General features: G+C 35.3%; 1 protein-coding gene and 1 pseudogene across 3 annotated transcripts; one reads left to right on the plus strand and one right to left on the minus strand.

Moving 5' to 3' along the window:
• Positions 1-1247: 1247 nt before the first annotated feature.
• LOC145129766 (L-ascorbate peroxidase, cytosolic-like) lies at positions 1248-17248 on the minus strand. Of its 3 annotated transcripts, none has more exons than XM_079064569.1 (9): positions 17145-17248; positions 16884-16931; positions 16659-16799; positions 16220-16394; positions 11333-11398; positions 1851-2065; positions 1670-1772; positions 1521-1579; positions 1248-1439 (listed from the first exon to the last, which is right to left on the minus strand). In XM_079064569.1, exons 1-9 carry the CDS (start codon positions 17231-17233, stop codon positions 1424-1426), a joined length of 912 nt encoding a protein of 303 aa, XP_078920695.1. In that variant the 5' UTR covers positions 17234-17248; the 3' UTR covers positions 1248-1423. The 3 variants fall into 3 exon arrangements, with proteins under 3 accessions (XP_078920695.1, XP_078920694.1, XP_078920696.1); XM_079064568.1 differs by having other exon boundaries at positions 1249-1439; positions 16884-16949; XM_079064570.1 differs by lacking the exon at positions 17145-17248 and having other exon boundaries at positions 1251-1439; positions 16659-16788; positions 16884-16949.
• LOC145128887 (uncharacterized) lies at positions 2242-4636 on the plus strand (annotated as a pseudogene).
• Positions 17249-21477: the final 4229 nt, after the last annotated feature.

Genomic DNA, 21477 nt, shown 5'->3' on the forward strand with positions numbered 1-21477 from the left:
ACATGATCACATAGACACTCAAACACTCGTGCATGTGTTCATTTCACAAGATGTGTGAACTCCCGATTATCCATCTACTTTAACTAGGGCACTCAGGCGTTAGATTATGAATCATACCCCATTCTCTCAAGTCTTCATTTTTGAATCCCACAAACAAGCATGTAGCCATCTAAATCCAAATAGTCTTCCAAATTCCATGCAGACATCTGACTCTTCTTGAGGTGACAACAAAACCGTGATTCCATAACCAGGATGCAAAGAGAAAATAAAACTATGTACAACATACAACAATAGTACAACAAAATACAAAAGAATCGTGCAAAAAGCACATGTTGGCTAAAAATCAATTGTCGATAAAAACAATTCCAACAAAATGAATATTATCATCTGTATAATCAAATTTTCGTTATGATAAAATCTACAATCGCTTGATTAGGTTCTTTTTTTTTTATTTTTTACTTGAAGTAAGGGAATGACAAAAAACTGAAAATGGATAACCGAACTAAACAATATAATGTTTGCTTTATTTTGTTTGGGTTATTCGGTTTGGTTAACCGTATACAGGTACCTTATTCAGTTTAGTTTGATTAAATTTTCATTACTTTGGTTAAACCAAATAAACTATTTAATTAATATATATTTTTATAGTTTATATTTATAAAATAACATTTTATATTGATTAGTTACTAAAAAACGATTTCCATACCTCATTATTTAATTATTAACCATTATAAATTTATATTTTATTTTTGTATTAAACCCATGACTAATAACCAAATGCCAATGAACCTACACTCTTTTCTTTCCTCTTCATACATGACTAAGGTTATATTAATATGCATGTATATCGTGAAAGATCAAATATAATATATTTTTTATTAATGTATTTTTTTTCATTTGGTAAAAGTTTAGTAAGTTTTTTTTTTAGTTTAATTTTTTTTTACATGTGAAATTTTATCTATTTTAATCGGTAAACTGAATCGAATAAACCAAAACTGATTAAACCAAACTTTTTTTTGGTTTGGTTATAGTTAGTTTTAATTTATAAAAAAAAAACCCGATCAAACCGAAAATACCGATGAATAACACCCCTAACTAAAAGCACCATATATGTAACATCAAAAAGACGAAAACTTGACCATATACACCGAAACAACAATTGACTCTTTATCTAAAATTTTACATTAAAAACGTAAAAATGATTGTTGATTTCAAGTTTTGAAATCTTTAACAAGGCTTTCACCAAAAATTGTAAGATTTTTTCTTAAATTTCTAGATTTTGATGATTTTGTGGTAAAAACAAGTATTTCACAACATGAACATTATATAATACATCAAAAGATTATTAATGAAATTTCCGTTGTACCAGACAATAGGTTGTGTAGTAGTTTTTCATCAGGTCATCGACCCCTTTTATGCGAGATTAAGCCTTGGCAAATCTGAAAGCCATAATAAATCATAAATTTCAATTTATTAACACACATAAGCTTTGATAAAAAGATTAAAATTCAAAACTTTACCCCAACTCGGAGAGTTTCATGTGGGAGACTGCATAATCAGCAAAGAATGCATCCTCATCCTATTTCAAAACATTTAAAAACAAATAAGCATCCAATTTTACACAATATCAATATTTAAAGATGAAGTGACTAAATGGGAATTTACTCACAACAGCATATTTCTCAACAAGGGGTCGAAATATTGGGTCTTCAAGAAGAGCCTTGTCAGTAGGTAGCTTGAGAAGCCCTTTTTTCTCACCAGCAAGAAGCTCTCTGTTTGTATTAATTTAGTGGTTATAAGAAATAAAACCAACAAACAACTAAAAGAATAAAATAGACTTTAAATCTCACATAAAGTAGCTGTTGTCGAAGATAAGAGGATTTGAAGTCCATGGTCCTTCAAATCCAGATCTTTCCTTATGTGCACCTCCCAAAGTATGACCACCAGATAGAGTTACAATGTCTATGTCTTCAAGACCCATGGTTTCAACAAATACTTCCCTCAAATGGTCGTTACCCTTGGTTGCATCAGGAAGACGCCCTTCATTTGGGATCTCTTTTTTGTCCTAAAATGATAAACATAGTTAAGTTTGTTAAATTATATGTTTATTTTGTCATAGTTATATAGTATAAGGTTCCCTTTGTAACATTTTGTATTATATATACTAAAATATAAATCTGCAATCCCTAAGGGCGCGTTTGGTAAGGGGTGATTAAGGCAGGAAAGGAATAAAGCATTCAAATGGAATGGCAAGACGTGTGTTTGGTTGGAGTAAGGAAAGGATATCTCCATTCAAAAGGGAATCACATTCCCCCTGAACACGCTGTTTTCATTCAAGGGGGTACCCCTGATTTTTTTTCATTCGATTCAAGCGCTATTACACATATTCCCATTTTGCCCCTGGTATCTATCATGAACGCAGAAAAATCAGCTAGATATCAATTGATTTCCCTCCAAATCGGAAACAAATTAGCAACCACAATCTCCAAAATCGCAGAAAATCAGCCACGTATGGCAGCAGATCGTCTCTATATAGGGCTTCATTAGACCATTCTTAGTACTGGTAATCCCCTTTTTAAGATTTCTTTCAAGTTGATCTGAAGTTATACTCATCAAGAAACGTCATTTGTGAAGGTTAGCATCTCTCTGCCTTTATTTTTGTTTATCTAATTTCTGAATGTGTTCTATTCATTGCGTGTTCTTCTTTCTGTGTGCCACTGATATCATATAATTAGAGCTGTAAATTATTGTTTGTATGCTGTATAAATCTGATAAGAAAACTTGAATTTTGTAAAAGGGGGATGAACATATGTTGTGTATATGCCTGTAGATTTAGATTGAATGGGATATAGGATTAACAAGAATCTTTCTAAACGCTAGAATGTTGTTTCATCCCTTTATTCAGGTCAAATCATTAAAGCTTTTTTTAGCTGTCGTTCTAAAAAGAAAATCATAAAAACTTTACATTCCAACCATATAGCTCTTTGTATTTCATATAGACCCTAAAAACGAAGAGTTCTACACCCATCTTCAGATTCCAAGATGGTGTCATTTCAGGGGGTTTTGATGACAGGTCTGGAGAAAAATCTGTCACAAAATATGCATGCAAGAAGAAGATACCATATCCAGGGATATGTAATTTGTTCATGAAAAAAAACAAACAGACACACACACACAGTTTCCCACCAGTTTGACTTGGACAAAAGAAATATGACAAGTTTGATGATAGATTTACCAAAAAAACACATAAAAAAATAGACCATAAATCCAAACACACGACTAAAGTTTAGTTTGACCTTAAGAAACCATGAGATCTGAGTCACAAAGTCTAGTTTCCATCTGATGATATGCATACATTACATACTACTTCATATATAAAAAATTTCCAAACTCAACTCACCTCAAAAGTCAGAACCTTCTCATGTACTTATTCCCAGGACCAATTATGGTAAAATCAGTTGGGTTCCTGTTTAACAAACACACCAGGGTCCTCCTCTTACCTGGCGTACCCGTAACCACCAGACCCGAATCCTTTGACCCACCCACTCCCACCAAGGGCTGACCCACAACAGTCCGCCCAGTCCCACTTGGCATGTCATATGAACCACACCTTTTCGGATTAGCCTCCAGTGCCACCTCAACTTCAACCATTAATAAATTTTATATGCTTTCAATATTTCATTATTTTACAAAAATTTATTACTATTGCAGTTATGGCTCGCCTTAAAATGAATAGACAAAAAAGAACAAAGAAACTTGCTGCATTTAGTACATTGTGGATTGAGATAATCAGTTTGGTAAATTGGTATTTTCAACTAGTGAGTATTATTATTGCCATACATATATTTATGTGTCCAACTAGACCTCGCTACAAGATGTTATACCCAGAGAGAAAGCAGTATATGCAAAGATTAGTGTACGAAAGTGATGAGACTTGTACACAACAATTAAGAATGAATAGGGTAACATTTGTTAAGCTTTGTCGTATGGTTGAGATTGATGGCAAGTTAAAGGCCTCTAGGTATCTCCAAATTGACGAACAAGTGGCGATATTTTTGTATGTTTTTAGGTACATAAGAATGCTGCAAAATGGAGAGGCAAAAAGTTTCCTCATTATTGGGACCTATGTCTTGTATTTGGGAAGGATCGTGCTAATGGAAGAGATGCTTAAACAGCAGCGGATGTTATATCTGAGATAAATAACGAAGAACAGGATCCAGACGATTACATGCAAGGAACTGGAGATGGGTTAGAGGATATAGATGTTGATGCTCCTGTGAATAGTCCTACATATGCTCATTCTAAAGAAGATTCGAGTACACAACGAAAGAGAAAAAGAAGAAATAGTTGGGATCCTTTGATGAACAGCTTGAAAGATTCGGCAGATATAATTGGTTCAAAGATTGATAATGCAACAAGTACCTTTAATGCGGTTTTTGGGATCGAGAGAGATAGAGAAGACCTACGTAAAAAACTTAATTCTGAGATGAAAAAAGTTCTTGGTGTAACTGTCCGTGATTTTAACAAGGCAGTTCGTATGCTTTCAAAGAATGATGAGTTGATGGTAATCTTCTTTACCGTTGAGGATGAAGACAAATTTGAATGGGTAAAGGACTTGCTTGAAGATGATGCTTAACGTTATTTATATGGTTTTTTATGATATTGCAGTTTTTGAAGTTATGAAAATTATGATAATTTTAGTTTGTTAGTGTTAGTTAGACTTTGATATGTTTTAATGAGATAAAGTTTTTTATTATAAATAAAAGTTCTTATTTATATAAACCATTTAGAATAGAAACTATAATTTCCAAATAGATAATGTTGAATTTTATTGAATTCTATGAATTTTGTGTTGTAAGGGTATTTTTGTCATTGTAAATTATTTTTATTCCATTACTTTCTCTTTTTTGTACATACCAAACAACATGGATGAATGAGTCATTCCATTCCATCAACTAACCAAACATGACAATGGAAGGGTAATGAAACATTCCATTACCTCATCCATTCCATTACTTAGTCAATTCCATTCCTTTGTCATTCCATTCCACCCAACCAAACACACCCTAAGGGTTTTAATCTAGGGCTATGTGTTTATTACCATACGTACGAATGATCACACGATTTTTTTTCTCGTGTCCATTTCTACAAGCGATCTCTCCTATGCCATCGAACCTACCATTGTTCCGCAACACATCAGATCTTCGCGAAGCTCTGTCTGCTACAGTACCTAATCTCTCATGTGTCATCGAACCTCCCATTGTTCTACTGATTATTATACTGCAAAAGACCTTCGGGACAAATTGGATGAATTTTTTCGCAACAATAAAATTTCTCGCATGCTACAACTGCAAGACCAATTTCACAATAACCAAAATGGATCAAGTTATGTCACTGAGTACTTTCACACTCTCAAAAACCTTTTTGATGATCTCAAACATGTTGACTTTGATATTACCGATATTAAATTAGTTATGCAAATCCTTAGACAACTACATCCCTCATACCACAACATTGTAGACGTCATCACTAACACCAAGCCTTTTTCCTCGTTCCCCGAGGGCAAAAATATGTTCTTGTTGCACGAATCTAGGGAAGCGTCCCCATATTTGTCTCTTGACAATTACTTATCTCAAAGCTCTGCTTTGTACTCTTCTTATAACAATACTAGAAAGCAGAGGAATAAATGGTCAAAAAATTGAAATAGTAGCAAGAATTCCTTAAAAGAAGGGGCATAATGTTCTTGATCAACCACAAAATGCGCTTAATTTTGTTGGAATATTAGGAAATGGTCAATCTTACTTTGGTTCTGTAGTCTCCCCACAATTTTCTACACAAAATCAAGTTACAGCTCATGGTGGACTTGGCGGATTTAGACCACAAATGATGCAACAACACCCTACGAGCCCACTGTAGGTCCACGTTGGTCCAACACTCCAGCAGGTTCATGACGCCCCATCTGACTGGGTTTTCTTCAGCCGAGTATGACCCAACTTTTGCTTACAACCCAAACATTTTTAGAAAACCCATTGCCTTCACTCCGATCCAAGTGTTGTTGCCTTCCTTAACCAAAACATTAGCACCATAGCAACATTTTGCAACCTCACAACAATCAACCACAATCACCTTCCTCTTTTGGTGGTCATGCTCAAGCTTTTCTGCAGCAGTATATTGATATAGCCTCAGATTTTCAAGCTATGTCAATTCAGAAACCACCTGACAACAACTATTATATAAACTCTGGTGCTAGATCTCACATGTCTTTTAACTCATGTACCATGCTTTCTTTAACATCGTGTGACTCTAAATCCATAATAGTTGGTAATGGTGTTATACTCCTGGTTACTTACATAGGACAATTTTTTTTCCTTATTCTCACAACCATTTTGATTTAAATAATATACTTATCTTAAATCACATGGTCAAATCTTGTGTTTGTTCGTCGTTTACGGTTGATAATTTGGTTTCTATTAAATTTGACCCTTTTGATTTCACTATGAAGGACTTTGATATAGGTGCACTCATCTAAAGATGTGACAATGTCGATAATCTCTACCCTATCCGTCCTTCGTCTTCATCCTCGTTATCGACTACATTTCTAGCGGAAGTGTCTCTTCCCACATGGCATCGTCGACTAGGACATCTTGATCTCCTGTTTTTAGATTTTTTGCACTCTAGACATTTAATTTCCAGTTCTACTAAAAAACTTCCACTCTGTCATGTCTGTCAGCTTGGGAAACATTATTGTTTATCATTTGAGTCGTCTAAAACTAAAACTTCTCATATGTTTGAGCTTAGTCATTATGATTTGTGGAGATCTTCTGTTTCGAGTATTAGTGGCTTCAAATATTATATTTTGTTTTTAGATGATCTTTTTCATTTTTTATGGGTGCATGTTTCCGCTTCATGTTGAATATGATGTTTTTAATGTTTTCTCTAATTTTCATGCATATGTCAAAACTCAATTCAAACATAACATTCAAATTTTTCAGTGTGATAATGGTCGATAATTTAATAATAAACCCTTATTAACTTTTTTTTGTCAAATGAAATTAAAGTTAGGTTTTCTTGTCCTTACACTTCATAACAAATCGAAAAAATGAGTATGATGTATGATTTATCAACAAAATCATTCGCACCTTCCTTTTCTAAGCCTCTCTCTCACCAAATTTTTGGGCGGAAGCTCTCTTGACTGTTGTTTAGATGCTTAGTTATCAAAACACTTATTTCATAACCTCCCACAAGTTATCTCCTTGATATTTGCATAGATCTATCTCGTCCCCTCTTCCAATCATCATGGTTATCATTGTGTTATCTTGTCACACAACGTGTCCTTATCTCTCGTCATGTCATCTTTGATGAAGATCATTTCCCTTTTCCCAAATTTCATGTTGCCCCTCAAACATCTGATTATGATAATTTCGTCTCTGATGACCTTCCTCCTCAATATATCGTCACCCATTTACCTATCCCGATTGCCTCTTTTGTGGCATCTCCAACTGCTCTCCCTTCCCCAAGCACTCTCACACCTGATGTCAATCCATCTTCTGCTTACAAATCGTCTTCCTCTTAAGGAATTCACTATACATCTACTTCCACCTCTCCCACCCACCCTCTTCCCTCTTGTCATCATATGGCCACTCGCTCCCATACTGGTTCTCTTAAATCTAGAAATTTTTTAAACCTTTTTGGCCACCTCAAATGTCTATATCATTCCTAAAGTCGAGACGAGATGCATGCTATTTCCTTAAACCACACATGGAATCTCGTTCATCTCCCTTCCCATGCTAACATTATTAGTTGTCATCGACTTTATCATCACAAGTTTGACAGTTTTGGTAACCTTGAACTCTATAAGGGTCGCTTTGTTGCTCATGGTTTCTATCAACAACCCAATCTTGACTTCGATGGCTACTTTAGTCTTATGGTAAACCACGACTATTCTCTTACATCCCTAAACAATGGCCAATCAATCACCTCAATGTCAAAAATGCCTTTCTACACGGTGATCTCTCTGATGAAGTCTACATGAAACAACCCTTAGCTATGTTCATCCAAGCTTCCTTAATCATGTATGTGTTGGATTTATATGCTCAAGAATCATTTTAGAAAGATGTTTGCCAATAACATATGATCATATAGGGTCACACCGTTAACAAGTTATCACTTACTGATTATTTATTAAATAATTTGATTGTTAATAAATATATTCAACTCTTGTATTTAATTATAAAATAATTATGATTTTATGAAAATAATATTTTGAGAAAAAAACTAGCTATTTAATCATATGGTATGATTTAATATGTAGTGTAAAAATTATTGGACCTTTGGTAGTTCTTTTATATAAAGTATATATAACTTGTACATATAAGAGATAATACATGTTTAATTGGAAACATCACATCTCTTCCTCTTACCTCAACACTGTAGCTTTTAAGAGAGTATGGGAGGTTTCTTGGCAACCTCCCTCTTACATACTTCATACATCTAATGCACCTTACCTTTGACTTGTGAAAGGGTATGGCCTATAGCTCTCATGGATTAGTATACATAGAGAGTAAGGAATTCATTTGAAAGACTAGTTGTTTGAATCTTTTCTCTTTTACCTCTTAGAACCGTGGGCATCTTCCCTTCTCCATCTCTTATTGTCTTTTGAAGCTAGTTGAAGATGTGGTGCTTAGAAGTGCGTCTCCCTTAATGCTTAATTACGTTAAGCACTTAAAGGCTTAAGAAGTACTTCATACAAGAGAGAACTAGCATTTTTGGTGGGTTAATCTGGTTGGTGGATACATTATAGATAAATTGTATTCTTGAGTTTTTGTCATCTGCATCAACTCCACAAAACCAAGTGGGATCAAAATCTTCAAAGGTTGTATTCTTAACATCTTATGGTTGTCATAATCTTTCTAGTTCATGTAACTGGATCCTGTTGGTGGTTTTATTAAAATGGTTTAAAAATAAACTAATTATTTTAAAGTCTTTTGTTTGTAGTATAAAATTGTTTTATAAAAAAATATCATTTTTAGTTTTCCAAAACCCATGATTTATTGTCTTCATTACCTTTCTTGGCTTTCAAAGCAACCGTTCTGATTAAGGATGAGAGTGGGTCCAAACCCGGACCGGTAGACCCGGACCCGGAAAACCTGGGAACCGGTTGACGGGATTTCGTAAAACCGGAAACCGGACTGGTATATAGGAACCAGTTCCGGTTCGATTCCGGGTAAAGTGGGTCTAGAATCTTGAAAAACCCGGAAACATTAAAGTGGGTCGGGTGGAACCGGGTAAAATGGATCTAGAACCGGAAAACCCGGGAAATCCAGAATTTTTTGGTAATTACTTAGTGGTTGAACTTCGAAAATTTTCAACTTTGATATCCCAACTTTGGGGGACTGTAAGTCATTGAATATTAAACCAAAAATGACAAAATTATAGTCTAAAATCATGTAGAAACTCTAAACTACACGTTGCAAAAAATATCATGATAATCCGACTTCAAATGAATTAGATATGCATTTTTAAAATTTCACAAAATATAAAAATAAAGCTGAAAAATAGAAAATTCACAACATTGATATCCCAACTTTGGGGACTGTAAGTCAATGAATATAAAACCAAAAATAACAAAAAAAATAGTCTAAAATTATGTATAAACTCTAAACTACACGTTGCAAAAAACCTCATGATAATCTGACTTCAAATGAATTAGATATGCATTTTTAAAATTTCACAAAATATAAAAATAAAGGTGAAAAACATAAAATTCACAGCTTTTGATATCCTGACTTTGGGGACTGTAAGTCAATGAATATTAACTTAAAAATGACAAAATTATAGTCTAAAATCATTTAAAAACTATAAACAACACTCTGAAAAAAACCTCATGTCAATCCGACTTCAAACGAATGAGATATTCATGTTTTAAACTTTTCATAAAAACTGGTTCCGACCTCTAAAACCGGTTCCGGTTCCTAACACGGTTTCGGTTCTTAAACCCGGTTTACCCGGAACCAAAGGACCTGAAACCTGGATTACCCGGAACCCGAATAAAGCCATTCTTTAAACCCGGGACCCGGACTGGTTCTACATATTCCGGTTCTAACGGTTCCGGTTCGGTTCGATTTTCCGGTTCTAAATCTCATTCCTAGTTATGATTGCTTATTGTTACTTACCACTACGACTCTAATCATATATACCTTCTTTTATGTGTTGATGAAATTATTCTCATAGCATCCTTATTATCTCTCATCACACAAGTAATCACTCGCTTGTCATCTAAGTTTCTTATGACGAATTTAGGACCTATCTCCCATTTCTTAGCATTGCAGCTTCACGGACTGACAATGGACTTTTCTTATCACAAACTTCTTTTGCAAGAGAAATCCTTTCTTGTGCCAACATGTTGACATGCAATCAATGTAGTACTCCGACAGACACGAAGCCCAAGATCTCTCATGAGGGTTCTCCAGTGGCTGATCCTACGCTCTACCAGAGCTTTGTAGGGGCACTGCAGTATCTGACCTACACTTCTTGCTCGGATATTGCATGTGTTGTTCAACCAATTTGTCTTTTTATGCATGATATGCGTGAACCACATTTTCTTTCCCTCAAGTGTATTCTTTGCTACATTCATGGTACTCTATCATACAACCTCTTCCTTCGTTCGTCCTCTTTCGATCGCTTGGTCTCTTACTCTTAAGATGACTAGGTCGGGTGTCCTTAGACTCATCGGTCCACCTCTAGGGTTTGTGTTTATCTTGATGATAATCTCGTGTCGTGGTTCTTCAAGTGTAACACGTTGTCTCTCGTTCCTCAATTGAAGCTGAGTATCGAGGGGTAGCCAATGTTGTTGCTGAAGCTGCCTAGCTTTGCAATCTTATACTCAAGTTATCTTGTCCATTTTCTAGAGCCACACTTATGTTTTGCGGCAATGTGAGGCCATGTATTTAGCTTCAAACCCGGTTAATGCAACAATGAACCAAACATGTGGAAATAGATTTACATTTTGTTTGGGAACGTGTTTTGATCAGACATGTGCGTCTTTTGCATGTTCCTTCGGCTCATCAGTTTGCAGATATTTTTACAAATGGACTCCCTACTCGTTTATTCAACACGGTTTAAGCATTTGTTAACAACATGATAAAACAGAAGGGGTGTGTTAAATTACATGTTCATTTTGTCATTGGTGTGCGTTCTCTTTGTAACATTCTATATTATATATACTGAAATATATACATTTGAAATCCCTAAGTGGTTTCCACAAATCCAACAAAGTCAACCAAACAAATAAATATTTAATAGTTAGCAGATTTAGGTGAACAAGCCTACTAACCTTTCTTCCTGGATGGAAGGGAACATCAGGGCCTCCGGTAACTTCAACAGCAACAACACCAGCCAACTAGATCACGAGATCATGTGGGAAAGAAAAATTAATCAAGACAAAAGGGAGAGTAACAGATGAACAGAACCAATGCTTTACCTAAAGGAATTTTAAATAATTCTCGTCTTATCTTATCTTTAGTTTATTAGTTGGCTTAGATCTCTTTTATCTTTACCAATTGTTAAGGCTAGTTTGTTATTTTCTTTTCCTTGATGTTATTTATACCCATCGTGGGATATCAATGAGAATAAGTTTTTCAATCAATTTCTTTATGGTATCAGAGCCATCGATCTGGCCTGAACTCGAAACTCATTAGCGATGGGTACTGATGATAAGGAGAAGGACAAGGCAGAGAGTTCCGGCGGAGATGGAGGAAACACAATCGATTCCAATTCGCCATTCTATCTACATGCATCAGATTCACCGAGACAGATGCAGGTGAACGAAGTGTTAACAAACAGCAATTATGGGGATTGATCGCAGGAGATGGCTAATTTCCTGTTTGCGAAAAACAAAATGGGCTTTGTAAACAGATCCATTAAGAAACCGGAAGAACACGCAGACAATTACATGATGTGGATGAGATGTGACGCCATGATTAAGGGCTGGCTCACCACAGCCATGGAGAAGAACATTAGATCCAGCGTAAAATATGCATCTACATCAACAGCGATGTGGGACGATCTCAAAGAGCATTTTGGGAAAGAAAGTGCCCCACGTGCCTATGAGTTGAAGCGGACGCTGACTGTCACACATCAAGACGGAGCCTCGGTCTTGTCCTATTACACTAAGATGCGTACTGTTTGGGATGAGATCCAATCGGTGACTCCATTACCCCACTGTACATGTGGGCTTTGCACCTGTGAAATAGGAAAAAGGCTGAACGAAGGTAAAGAAAAAGAAAGGCTTTATGAGTTCTTGCTGGGCCTCGATGATGTGTACTCTACAGTCAGAACGCAAATTCTGACCTCAAAGCCCACACCCACCTTGGGAGCAGCTTATCATCTGGTCGTTGAGGACGAGCAGCAACGAGCGATTTCAGCGACAAGAAAGCCCTCCCATGAAGCCGCCGCCTTCCAAAGCTCTTCTTACAAACGAGATACCACCAACAATGGCGCATCACAGAAAAACAAGTCATCCAGCAAGGAGGCGAATCGCAATACACAAGAAGTGGAGCAGTGTGCTCATTGTGGCAAAACTGGGCATAACAAGGAGGGGTGTTTTAAAAGGATAGGGTACCCAGATTGGTGGCCAGGAAAAGTGAAGAAGGAAGCTCCAAAGGAAGCTTTCGCAGATTCTAGGTTAAGCCCAATACAAGGGCTAACAGGTGAACAATACCATTTGGTTCTGAAACATCTCTCTATCAACACGCCTAAGGCTGGAGACACGGAGGATTTAAGTGCTAATATGGCAGGTAATAATCACAAAAATAAGCCTCGAATTGTTGATACAGGTGAAACTGAACATATGACAGGAAACATTGATTTACTTGAAAACAAAGTGAACTGTAGTCATGAGAACCCAGTCAAAATACCAAATGGTGCCCTGGTGCCTGTTGAGGGAAAGGGAAGACCGACACTTCCCAATGGGATTCAGATCAAAGATGTTTTATATATACCCAAGTTTTAGTGCAATTTACTCTCAGTAGATTGTTATTTAACAGATGATCTCAATTGTGTTGTAACTTTCTTTCGTGGTTTCTGTGTTGCTCAGGACTTAGAAACGAGGAACTTGATTGGTGTGGGTAATCGGGAGAAGGGGCTGTACCGGATGGACTCGGAAGTAAGGAAGAGAAAGGCTATGTTGGTTTCCACTGATGTAAAGGCATGGCATAGAAGACTTGGACATGCTTCATAATCCAAACTTCATAGGATTGATTTTTTGAAGAATTTTACTTTTGATTTAAGAAATAAAACGTGTGATTCATGTGTAAAGGCAAAGTTTACTAGATTGCCATTTTCCCTTTCTTCTATTAAGACGAATGAATGTTTTGAGTTAATCCATTGTGACATATGGGGTGGGTATCGTACCCCCTCTATTTCTGGTGCACGTTATTTCTTGACCATAGTGGATGATTATAGTAGGGCGGTTTGGGTCTTCCTTCTCAAGCACAAGTATGAAGCTAGCGTGTACTTAATAGATTTCTGTAAAATGGTAAAGACACAATTCGAAAAGAAAGTCAAAAGAATAAGGAGTGATAATGGTGGTGAGTTTGTTTCCACAATCATGAGAGAATTCTATTCGACAGAAGGGATTACCGTTGAAACATCTTGCGTCAAGACACCACAACAAAATGGTGTAGTTGAGCGCAAGCATCGCCACCTTCTTGAAGTTGCCCGTTCCCTTCGCTTTGAAGCCTTGTTACCAATCAAGTTTTGGGGCGAGTGTGTTCTTGCAGCCACATACATTACCAATCGATTACCATCAAAGGTAATTGGTTATAAAACGCCATTTGAACTCTTATTCAAGCAGAAACCCAATTATGATCATATGAGGGTCTTTGGTTGTTTGGTGTATACTAGAAATACAGAAACAAAAGGAGATAAATTCGAAGTGAGGGGGAGGCCTGGAGTTTTTGTGGGTTATCCACACGGTAAAAAGGGATATCGTGTTTATGATCTTGATGACAACAAGATCATAGTATCACGAGATGTCAAGTTTGTTGAGAATAGTTTTCCCTTTAGGGAAAACAAAGACAAACCACAACCCTGCAATACATAACACAATTTCAATCTAGGTGACCCACTTGAACAAGAAAGCGTGTATCAAGCAAAAGATACACCCACAGAAACAATACAAGAAGTTCCAGATGTTGTTCAGACACACGTCAAGGACAACACAATTCCTGTCAACCAAGAATCTCAAAGTCAAGGCGAACAACCACGACATCATGCTGAAGAACCATAAGCTCCTGAACAGTCTTTCGGAAAAGAACCAAGAATCAGAACTATGCCTAAGAAATTCAACGACTTTGTCGTCACACTCCCTCCCTCGATAGACAACTCGAAGTCAGCAACCACATAGTCCTCTTCCACGGACCATCCAATAGCGAATCACATTTCGTATGAGAATTTTTCTTCAACACACATGACCTTCTTGTCTGCTGTGAGCAGTCACGAAGAGCCCAAAATTTTTAAACAAGCTTCAAAGGATGCAAAGTGGAGGGAAGCCATGCAAAATGAAATTCGAGCCTTAGAGAAAAATGGTACTTGGACGCTTGAACACTTACCACCGGGAAAGCGAGCAATAGGTTCCAAATGGGTTTATAAAATCAAGTATAAACCGAATGGTGAGATAGAACGCTATAAAGCCAGATTGGTGGCGAAGGGTTTTACACAAATGGAAGGGGTTGACTTCCATGATACCTTTGCACCAGTGGCAAAACTTGTAACAGTAAGAACTCTTCTTGCTGTTGCAACTAAAAGGGACTGGGTTGTTCATCAATTAGATGTGAACAATGCCTTTCTACATGGCGACCTTGATGAAGAAGTATACATGCGTATTCCGGAAGGATTTTCAAAGGAATGAGATCATAGAGTGTGTAGGTTGAGAAAATCGCTTTATGGACTGAGGCAAGCCTCCCGGAATTGGTACCAAAAATTTACTGTAAGTCTCACTCGTTTACAATTTGTGCAATCCCATGTAGATGCTTCTCTTTTTGTATACAAGAGAGACAACTCTTTTGTTGTGGCTTTAATTTACGTGGATGACGTTATCATTGCTGGCAATAACTCAGACAAAATTCAAGCAACAAAAGACTATCTCGACAAGCAATTTAGTATTAAAGATCTGGGCCCATTGAAGTACTTCCTTGGAATAGAAGTAGCTAAAATAGTTGATGGTATAGTGTTGAGTCAGAGAAAATATACACTAGATATTTTGGAAGATAGTGGGATGCTTGGTTGTAGGCCTAGTTCTTTTCCTATGGAACAAAACTTGCAACTTGACCTTTGTACTGACAGTGAGACGGTTGATGCTGGCCAGTATAGACGTTTGGTAAGGAGACTACTTTATTTGCAAGCTACATGGCCAGACATCGCGTATTCAGTTAATATGCTCAGTCAGTTTGTTGCAGATCCTAGAAAACCACACATGGATGCTGCATTACGGGTTCTCAGGTACTTGAAGGCAACACCAGGGCAAGGTATTTTTATACCACGAGATGGCGGTTTGGAGTTACAAGCTTATTGTGATTCTGACTGGTTGGGATGTGCTTACACTCGGAGATCACGTACTGGTTACTTATTGCTTTTGGGAGGTGCACCTATTTCATGGAAAACCAAAAAGCAAACAATGGTGTCACGTTCTTCAGCCGAAGCAGAGTATAGGGCTATGGCAATCACAATCAGTGAAGTTTTGTGGGTACGTTGGTTATTGAAAGTGTTGCAAGCTCCTCAAGATCGTCCCACGCCTCTCTATTGTGACAACCAAGCTGCACGAGACATAGCAAACAATCCCGTCTTCCATGAAAGAACAAAACATGTCGAGATGGATTGTTATTTTGTTAAGGAAAGAGTTGAAACCAAAGAAATTCAACCCGTTCGTGTTGATACTAAACTACAAGTTGCTGATCTTTTTACCAAGGCTCTAGGAGCGGAACGACTTCGTGTTCTGTCGGGCAAGCTGGGCATTAGAAATCTGCATGCTCCAGCTTGAGGGGGAGTAAAGGAATTTTAAATAATTGCCATCTTATCTTATCTTTAGTTTATTAGTGGGCTTAGATCTCTTTTATCTTTACCAATTGTTAAGGCTAGTTTGGTATTTTCTTTTCCTTGATGTTATTTATACCCATCGTGGGATATCAATGAGAATAAGTTTTTCAATCAATTTCTTTATTACCTGATAGAAATCACCATATGAGATGATGGGGAATTGTTCCTTAATAGGCTCAAGTAGGCTGAAAGCGATGCCAAGGCCATTGTTGGCAGCATGGCTTAGCTCAAGATTGTATTGCATGGTGCCGAAAGGACCTCCGGTTTTTGTCTTCACATCATAGGTACCAGCAGAGTGCCATCTGTAACACAAAACATCAGTCGATGTACAGATCTCGGTACTAGTTACAAAACTGAGCTACGTTTTGGATTGCCACTTGTAAATATATATGAACTAATTACTCTTAGAAGGAATTCTAGATGACAAACACAGACATGCAAACAAGTTCTAAACGATTTACAGATTAGTTAAATATGTTCATACTAATTCATTAGAAAGCTAGTGTCTACAAACGGATGCATAAAAATGATGTTGAAGTATATACAAAAGGAAAGTAAGATCTTACGCAAGACGGAGCATCAAAGGAGCACATTTCTTGTCTGCAATAAGTCCTCTGAGCTTCCTCCTGGCCTTTTCAACAGCCTTTTGGTATTCCTCGCTAACAGTTGGATAGTTATTTCCCTTGGAATTTGTGCCTAAGAGATAACTAAATACACAGTATCATATACGACGAACGAGAGTTGATCGTGTCTAAAAATACAAATTCAACATTTCCACTTCTTTTACCTACCATACATCGATCACACATTGAAAAATGGTGAAAACAGCCGAGCCCACCCTACATAACAAATCTATCCTATAAACACAAATAAAACCAGATGTATAAATGCTGCGTATGAAATCCAAAATCAATACAGTGCGATGAACAGAAAAAAAAAAAAAAAAACATAAACAGTTGATCGCAAATCATAATAACGAATCAAACAAAACTAGTAAACCCAACAAGCTTTCCGTTAAATAGAAAACATATATAGTGAGAAAACGGACTAACATTTTCAATCGGAGAATACGACCCTGTGATGACCGGAGAGCCGGAGGGGTTGTATAAGAGTTGGCAAGAAGGGCCACAAGCACTGCCATTTTAATGATTTTATAGGGGAGGTAGTATCTCTTCGTGTAACCGTTGGATCTGTGTAGTATATAGTCAACCATTATTCGACGGACGGATTGTGGAAAAGAAATCAATTCTTGATGTGGAAAGTAACGTACTGTTTCTTTTATTATGAGGCCTTGCAAGTATTTTGTAATTTACCAAAATACCCCGGTGCATCAAGGAAATGTGCGGTAGTGACTAGTGATCGTAAGGCGTCGTGCGGTGGGTGAACCAAAAGACCGTGTGGCAACAAGCATGTCGATATGATTTCTATTAATTATAGCATATAAAAAAGTTAATTTACATGAAATAATCATATATTATTCTTGCAGATGGTCATGTGATTTAATCATTTTAAAATTATTGTCAAGCATTAATATGTGATATTTTTTTGTAAAGATACAAAAAAAAAAAAAAAAAAAAAAGCTTTTTGCTATATGAAATTGTAAGGCTCCGTCGGACAGGATGTAGCAGGAGAAAGCCACCGATTCTCCTCTCTCTCTCTCCCTCTCTTTTGCGTGAGTATTTAGGGTTGGATTTATAGCATACCGTATTCATATTTGGGTAGGGTACGTCTTAAAATACATATTGGGTGAGCAAGGATACTAGAGCTCTCCCCTATTTCATGCAACTATGCAAGTATATCATGTAATTAAAATGTTTACACTTTTGGCCCCTTATTTTCCTCTTGTTCCACTAACTACCCATTATCAAATACGCTTTCTCATTTACACTTTCTGAATTGTCATTTTTCCTGTTCAGCTCGTCTTATTTCAGTTTTAAGTTTTAACAGCTTTTATTTAATTTAGTAAGTTTTCCATTTTGACCAATATTACCCCTAAATAACGTAGGTATCAAATAAACCCTCCAAATTTATTATAATTGTAATATTAAGGAAGTTAATTATCCAAAAATAATTAATTTTAACACCTAATTGAATAGGTTATTCTTTTTAATACAAAAACACCTAATCCCGAAATGTGGGTGTTATAGTAGAGGGTATGGAGCTTGTATAGGTTAAAGAAGAGGTTTGATAGCAACCGGGTGTGCGATACAGAAGAAATCTTGTATTCTATACATAGGATGGTTAAGAAATTACGAAGAAGTAGTGTTACAATTTCATTATTTTTATGAAGAGACGAAATAGCACAAAAGTCGTTACATTTTAGTCTTTTTGTAATTAAAAAGCTCATTGCCATGTCATCAAGGATTGCTACATGGGCATACCACATTCTCATTCTATTTCAACGTCACTTCATCAAGGAGTGTCATATCAACATGTCATGTCAGCCGACAACCAAATAGTTGGTTAAGTGGTGAAGACGGAAACAAATTAGGAAAACCAGTGTTTTAGTTGCAAAAAAAAAAAAAACAAACAGATACAAAATCGGAAAAAAAAAACATGAAAATATAATGACTTTTATGTACTTTAACCTTTAAATTGGGACGAAAGAGGATTTTTTGGTGAGATTTCAATCAAACTTTATTTTATTTAAATAATACTAATTCTTATGTGTAATATGTTTTGTCCTTATTGGAAATTAGGGTTTTAAGTCCACGCGTTGCGGCAAAAGTTAAAGCAAAATTTTTTTTGAAAAATAATTGTATTGGAGTGAGATAAAATGTGTGGAGAAAAAAAAAACAAAATACCAATGTACTCTCTATCTTTGCCACAAACACATGACAAAGTCACACATACACACTTAGACAAAGTCGCATGCAAACACACAACCAAAACACATACATAATTATAACATTGTATTTTGAAATTCCACTAACTATAGTAATACATCATTTATGGTAGGATTACGAATAATTCCAAATAAAAATACATATTGATTTGTGAAAAGTGTAACACCCAATTTTGAGGATTTGTAGCGGTAAATAGGGGTGTATTTATCCTTTAATAATAGCTGGTTTTATAATAATAACTTTTTTTTGTACATTAGTAAAATAATACTATGAAAAAGTCGGTATTGTTTTTTGAGAATTTTCTAACTTGATACAAAGAAGTTGTTAGCGGATAATCGATCTTTAATACTATGAAATCAGGACTTAATGTGGTCAAAGTATTTAGTTCTTGGTCTTGGAATGTATCCATGCAATAAAGAATGTGTGAGCGAAATAATCGGCTTAAACAGAGTATGTATAAGAAAGATAAGGTCGTTACCTCCAACACCTTCATGCATCATACCTCATTCTCTCAATTCTTCCTTTTGCATCGCTCAAGCAAGCATGTAGCTACCCAAATCCCAATAGTCTTCTAAATTCCATGTTGAGATCTAAGTCTCGAGGTGACTAGAAAAACATGATTCCATTATTCCATAACTAGGATGCTAAAGAAAAATAAAACGATGTACAATATACAAAAATGTTACAACAAAATACAAAAGAGCAGTGCTAAAAGCATGTGTTGGCTAAAAATAAATTGTCTATAAAATCAATGCCAACAAATGAAAACTTCGAAAACGATCACCTCGTCTGTATAATGAAAATTTTGCTATGATAAAATATGCAATCGATCCGATTCTTTCTTTTTTTCTTTCTTTTTTTTTCTTTCTTTAATTTTTTTTACTATAAATAACATATATGTACATCAAAAAATTCAAACTTGACTATATACATCAAAACAAGAATGGACTCATTATCTAAATTTTACATCAAAAAGATTGTTGATAGTCTTTTGTTAACTTCAAGATATTTAGACAAAACTGCAAATTTGGTCATTGTGGTTTGCAAAAATCTTTGAATGGGGTCCAAAAAATTTCCAGCTTACACAGAAGGTCCAAAATCAAGGTTTTTCTGGGTTTTTGGTCCTAAACTTAAGAAAAATTTGTATTTTTGGTCCATGAAGCACTTGAATTGACTGTTTTGCCCTTTAAATTTCTTTTTTGTATTTTTTATATATTTATTTTATAAATATTAATGCAGTTTTATCTTTTTTTATTTGTTTAAGTATTTAAATAATAATAACAAAACAGTAACAGAGCGTGTTAAAGAATTCCACATGATAGAAGTTATTTATATCGTCTATGGCTTCATCAAAACTATAGTAAATTCTCTTCTTCATAGACTCGGCCGATCAAGTTATCATTAATCTCATCGACACTATCATTTCTTGTGGATAATATTGCATGCAAAATAATATAATCTGATTCGGATCTATTAATTTCCAATGATGAAAAGATTGTATCAATGAAAGCATTTAATGACTTTTTGATTAACCGAAAAAAAATAAAATTAACCGAACTAATAAATCATTGGTCCTGTGATGGCATTTTGATTAACTAAACTAATAAATCTTTGGTTTTTCGATTTGTTACGAATCAAATTTTCTGCATCAGATGGTTAACCAAAAAACGTAAAAGAATTATCTTTTATTTTTCATGATGATGTTTATCGGTTTTAGATATAATAATATATTATAATATATGAAAATTAAACATTTTAATTGACAAATAACATTCTTATTTAAGTTGTCGTTATTTGAAAATAAAAATTATGATGTTTATTTTTAGCTGCCAAAAACTGACTATATCAAACTATTTTTAACTTATATAAACGATAACCATTTCATATTTGTATGAGTAAACCCTTTCAATTGTAGTTTTTTTTTTATCGTTGGTTACATTTAAAACGACTAAATTGTCATCTCCCATTATATATAACCGCTTGCCATCATTTTTAAAAATGTATTTCAAACTTTAGTTTTTTGTAAGATTATGACTATATATCAACTTTATTTTGGTAATTTATTATGGAATTTGATAATTGTATATATCTATACAATCAACAATAATTTTAGATACAAATAAAAATTTGAAGTTATCTAATTTTTTATCAGTGAAATTAATTACATTTTTAATGAACATATGAAAGATTGTGATATTTATATATTCCAACTTTTTGAAATTTAAACTTTTAAAAATTATTCTACAAACCTTTTAACATTGTTAGTTACTTATACATAAGCATATTCATGGAGTCCATTAGTACCTAATAAGCAATAGAACAAAAGAACGTGGATAAATGAGAAATGAACGTGGATAAATGAGAAATCAACCTCCTGTTATGATGTACTCACTTTCTGTCTATGATCTTGACAAAAACAGTTGCTAATCAGGTATCTTCTTTCCATCTTTCATACCCCTTTATGTACTTATTTTTCTCCATATTAAACACCCTTTGCATGTGGCTTATTCACTCTTAATCAAAGTTTAAAAGGGTTTTT

This window comes from Lactuca virosa, chromosome 8 (genome assembly GCF_052849685.1).
Source record: "Lactuca virosa cultivar CGN04683 chromosome 8, Lactuca_virosa_CGN04683_v6, whole genome shotgun sequence".
Classification (NCBI taxonomy): domain Eukaryota; kingdom Viridiplantae; phylum Streptophyta; class Magnoliopsida; order Asterales; family Asteraceae; genus Lactuca; species Lactuca virosa.